The sequence below is a fragment of the Amia ocellicauda genome, chromosome 20 (genome assembly GCF_036373705.1).
Source record: "Amia ocellicauda isolate fAmiCal2 chromosome 20, fAmiCal2.hap1, whole genome shotgun sequence".
Classification (NCBI taxonomy): Eukaryota; Metazoa; Chordata; class Actinopteri; order Amiiformes; family Amiidae; genus Amia; species Amia ocellicauda.
In genome coordinates, this window is record NC_089869.1 from 23,507,550 (window position 1) to 23,512,549 (window position 5,000).

The 5,000-nt window shown below is 43.8% G+C and overlaps 1 protein-coding gene across 13 annotated transcripts in view; it reads right to left on the bottom strand.

Annotated features, from left to right (window-relative positions):
* Positions 1-5,000, bottom strand: part of ebf3a (EBF transcription factor 3a) — an 88,685-nt gene that overhangs the window by 12,793 nt on the left and 70,892 nt on the right. For all 13 annotated transcript variants that reach the window (XM_066692877.1, XM_066692876.1, XM_066692875.1 and 10 more), the window contains exon 11: positions 178-266. In XM_066692877.1, the coding sequence (XP_066548974.1) occupies positions 178-266 (89 nt within the window). The remainder of the gene's footprint in view (positions 1-177; positions 267-5,000) is intronic.

A 5,000-nucleotide genomic window follows, 5' to 3' on the forward strand; every position in this document is an offset into this window, starting at 1 on the left:
TGCGTGTGCGTGTGTGTATGTGTTTTGTTATCCGTTGCTGCACAATTGTCTTTGAATGATTGAATAATGATGATTTGGCAAAGGAGATAGCATGCCGTGAGTCACCCTGGTTCAGAACCGCATTACACGTTCAATTCCCGCGCATGCATCTCCGGGTTTCTCCCTCTCGATACTGACCTTGGGTAACCTCTCCGGATCACCTGGATGTCTGGGGATGACCTTCTGCAACCTCTGGAACCCGTAGTCAATAGTCGGCTCGTTCAAAGCTAGACCGCAAAAGAGAAAGCACGTTAGGATAAAGCCGGAGACACCATGTTTGGAGAACGTTTCCACACACTTGAGCACCAAAATCTGGCTGCTCGGCGCTCTCGACTAACACGGGCGATAATTAATAAAGTAAAATCCCAGGGTTAGTCGATACATTATGAATGAAGTAGCAGAGTAGCTTGGTTGTAGGTCTTTGGGCCATATAGAGCAATCATCGCTGTCGTGATGTGATGTCTGCATCATGAACCACTTTCTGTACAGTCTCCAGGATTTATGGGAAACTGGCAATGATGACATATGTCCAGCTATAGCAAAGTCTCAGATTTATCCCTGTGGTCCTTTTTTCTCGAGCATATTGCCTGAGCGCAAACTGGGCAGGAGGAGCACTTAATCTTGCAAAGCTTTAATAATCTGTGAATGGCTGACTACAACCTGATGTAGAGCACTATCATTCTACACGGCGGCGCACTAGCCTCGTGAAATTGCAGGCCACAAATAGTAATTAATCTTTTTTTTTACCCCCCTCAAATTGTAATTTTGAGTATGAACCGCGCTCGGCCATAAATCAGTGGCACATGCCTCGGCGTACAGTGTATGAATCATAATCCTGACTTGGTTAGACTGCACACATTGTGTTTAACAAGCTTTATAAGGAGTCGCAGGGCTTTATTATGGCTCTCCCCGACTCAAACAAAAACTGAGCCTGGAGGCCCGAGGACCGGAGTCGAGGAGAAAATACTTATTAGAGTACATTACCCCTTGATGTAGATATCATTTTCAGCAGAGTGACTCCGCAGTGCATGGTGCTACATAAATCAATGGCTTTTTCTGAGACTAATAAGAACTGCCTCCATCTATTCATTACTCAGCCTGCAATTTAGGCCATCACTCATTAGTCAGCATGTAATTTCGTGATTAACACCATACAGCTCAGTGGGTCTGCTGATCGCGAGTGAACACGAAGGCTATCGGCACACACAAACACGCCAAGGGTTGGGGGACTCGGGAAGCGAGCAAGGCGCCCCCGAAATAATTGGTCGACTTCATGATCAAGTGGCGCAATTATCTGTGCAAACACGGGCGGCGGATCTCGTAATCAATGCTGCCGAGGGGGGGGGGGGGACACGCGTGTGCTCGACACGACAGAGACTGGATGACGGCGATTTGATTTGACGTTCCATCATGCATCCCGGAGACAAAGGTCCACATAGGAATGTGAAGTAAGACATTCTCTTGTTAATAAAGCATTGATCCGACATATTGATTTTACATGACATGGCTTTTGCTGGGATTTTGCCATTCTTTCATTTTTTTCTCTCTCCCTCCCTCTCTCTCTCTGTCTCTCCCTGTGCAAATAGTAAAGCTCCACAGACTGCTCTCAGCGTATGTGACATGGCCAAATTTCTAACTCTCTGTGATGTAAATTCTATATGTGTAAAACCACTTCATAATCAGACCATTAATCATCAGAGGCTGTCAGCATTGTCTTTCGGGACAATTTGTCATGTCTCTGCCTGGGCCCATACGAACGTGTCAAGCACGGAGCCTTGTGTTGCCGGGGACAGATGAGGCTCTACTAGGGTAGCCTTGGAAAATGACTTGCTCAGAAAAGGATTAAATAAAGAATTACATTCCCTGATTAGAGAGCAACAACAGGCCAGAGAACGCAGTGCATCGCAAACACGCCGAATTATCATCTTATTCACGAGGTAATCATTGTGACTATTTGGCTTAATGAATTTATTCTGATGAAACCTGGACAGAATAAGATAGATGGCCCACAACTATTGATTTCATGCAAATGCTTCTGACAGGTGATATAAACCTTAATGCAGGCGTTAAGAGAGGCCCTCTGACTTTCGCACTTTCATCTCCGGATGCGGGAATATTCGCCGTAATGAACTCTTGTTACTACACCATAACAATATAAAATATCAGCGGGCTTTGAAGTTTTCATATTTGTGTTTTCATATTTTGTTTGTTTCTCGTTCTATTTTTACTGCGAGCTGCGTACACACACAAAACGCACACACAGAGAGAAAAACACCAACTAACCCACTACACTGATTTTTATTTATTTTGTGTTCGGGAAAGTCTCAGTGCCGCGGATGGGGGGCATGTACCGGCGTCCCCTCTTGACTCTGCATCACTATTAATGCCTTCGTACACTGCGAGTGCCGACATATTTGCATTTAGGAATTACAATAAAATTACCTATCTCTTTGTATTAGGGGAAACGGTGACAGGCTCTCAAAAAAAAAAAAACACACTGAGGTTGGGAAGTGGGGTTTGTGTAGCTGGGGGAGGGGGAGGGTGTTTCTCAGTCTGCCTCTCTGCCTCTCAGACGGCAGCTGGGCAATATACATAACAGATTGACTAATAACAGGCTAAATCCACCTTGACTTTTGTCCCCACCCCTCCTCCGAACTTCCAGCAGATCTGGCCCAGAGCCCTTTTGAATGCTGAGCAACATAATATCTATCAACCCCGCTGCCTGACAAAACGAGGAGCGGGGGAGACCTCGCTGGCAGCACTCGCCACTAGTGGAGAAACATAAAACCCCGCACATACATCCAATAAATCCTCGGCATGCTGAGTTTACAAGCCAAGAGTCCAGCCGAGGCAGGGGCGAGGGGCGCTGGCACGTCCCAGTCCTCGAGCTCCGAGCCCGGCCAATCAATACCACTTTCCTGTTTTAGAACTGGGTAATTATGAGGTGGAGAGATTGTCTGACCTTTCACCTCCACTGCATTACTTTGCTGATATTAAGATAAATTGCCTGATTTTGGGTAAACATATGCTGCAATTCAAACTGTCAGCACTGGTTTGCTCAGGGATAATTTGTATTGATCTCTCAGCTTCTTCCCAATTTTGCTTACTGACCTCACGGATAATTAGAGAAGGAACCACCGTAAGCTAAAGTCAGGGCTACAGAAGAATATTTGTTAAGAAGAAGGAGGGGGGGAGAGGAGAGAGAGAGAGAGAGAATAAAGCACGTAGGCTTCATGGTAATATTTTTTATTGTCTTGCTCTCACCCTTGCATCTGTCAGCGGGCTAATAGCTACGAATTAATTCATCATGTTTTCTTTCCCCCCCAAAGCAGATCCCGAGCACAAATCTTGGTCTGGAAGCAGAGCTCTGTGTGTTAAATTAAATTAACTGTATCTTTTTAGTTTTTTTTCTTCAAGGGCTACAGCAAACTCCTATCATTCAGAGGTAAGGGAACGCTTTTGTTAATGAGTTCGCAAAGCTTTCGTTTTATTTTACATAATTTATAAAGAACACGCAATGTCAAATAAATTGATGCAGATAAATTACAAAGCATGTTAACACATATATATAGATGTGTGTGTCTCCCAAGGAACTGATTGTGCAATATTATTTTTACTATGCCTCATTTAAAGGCAGTCTTGAGAAAAGAAAAAAACTGCTTGTCCATGTTCTGTGAGATATAAACACTCACATGCGCTGTTCTTTGTCATGATCACATACATGCTTCTTGTGTTAGAGATAAACTGTATCAATATCCATTCAAGTAAGCCTAATGCATAGTAATTTTTGTTGAAGAGCTTTTATTTTAGAATAAGAAAATTACACGGCAATAAAACCTGAATGAATAAGGAGTCTGCGATGGCAGGGAATCACATTCCTTGCCAAATGAGCCAAGCGATCAGACAACCTCTGAAAGGACCAGATATCCTGTTATCATATACAGGGCAATATCCACAGCAGAGCCTACAAATAGGTTCTGACATGACCAAATACACTCGGTGATTCCTACACGCAGAAATAGCCTACAGCTCGAGGACGGATACATATTTAAATACATCTGTGCTGCAGAGTTAATCTTATTACTTTACATGCATTAAAGTCATAAGAGAAGAAACATCCTAAATATTTCAGTCGTTTTAGTGTGCAGGGGAATTAATCAGACTGCAATTGATAAAATTTTAACGTCCTTGCATTGTCAGTCTTGGTTGGGATCCGGGGCGCTAATGTGGCGGCCGAGAATGGAATCCGAGTCCCGGTTTGCTGAAACCAGAAAAATCTCAAATCTGGCGCGATTGAAACCGCAGTTGACGGCTCGGCTCCGGTGGTGTCGTCGCACCCGTGACACAGAGTTGCTGCTCACATTTTGATGACTTAACCCACTTTGTCAGCTGTTCCCGTGTGCGTTGATACATTCCTCCGAGGAGATTCGTTTGCATCCCTTCGTGCAATGTCCAGAGCAAACATTTAAGCGCAGAAAGACACACAACTTGCTATTAAAGAAAGTGGCGTCCAAAAAACAATGTCTATGCCTTCAGTGCTCAAAGGTGGCGGGCATCTAACTAATCTGGTTGGGCGGGGGGGAACGGGAAACAGCCATTTAACAGAAAAAACTAAAAAAATCAAGCCCTTGTTAGATTGGTGACGGTCTGACTTACACACAAGTCACATGACACGCCAACATTCCCGCCTAACATTATTGGTTATTATGATAACTGTATCTTTCTTTGAGATAATAACTAGCTTTATTGCCACTGCTAGCTATTACTTTGTCTAATTATACTTAACTGCTTGAAGCTTATCTATGCTCCACCTACACCATTGAGTTTTTTTTTTGTGTGACACAAATTACTAAACTGAAACGAGAGCCGGGAAGGAGCAGAGAGAAACGAAGCCCTGGAAAAAACGTAATTTAGGCAGTGACAAAGCCTAATTGTGATAGTAGCTTCTTGATAGGTAAAAC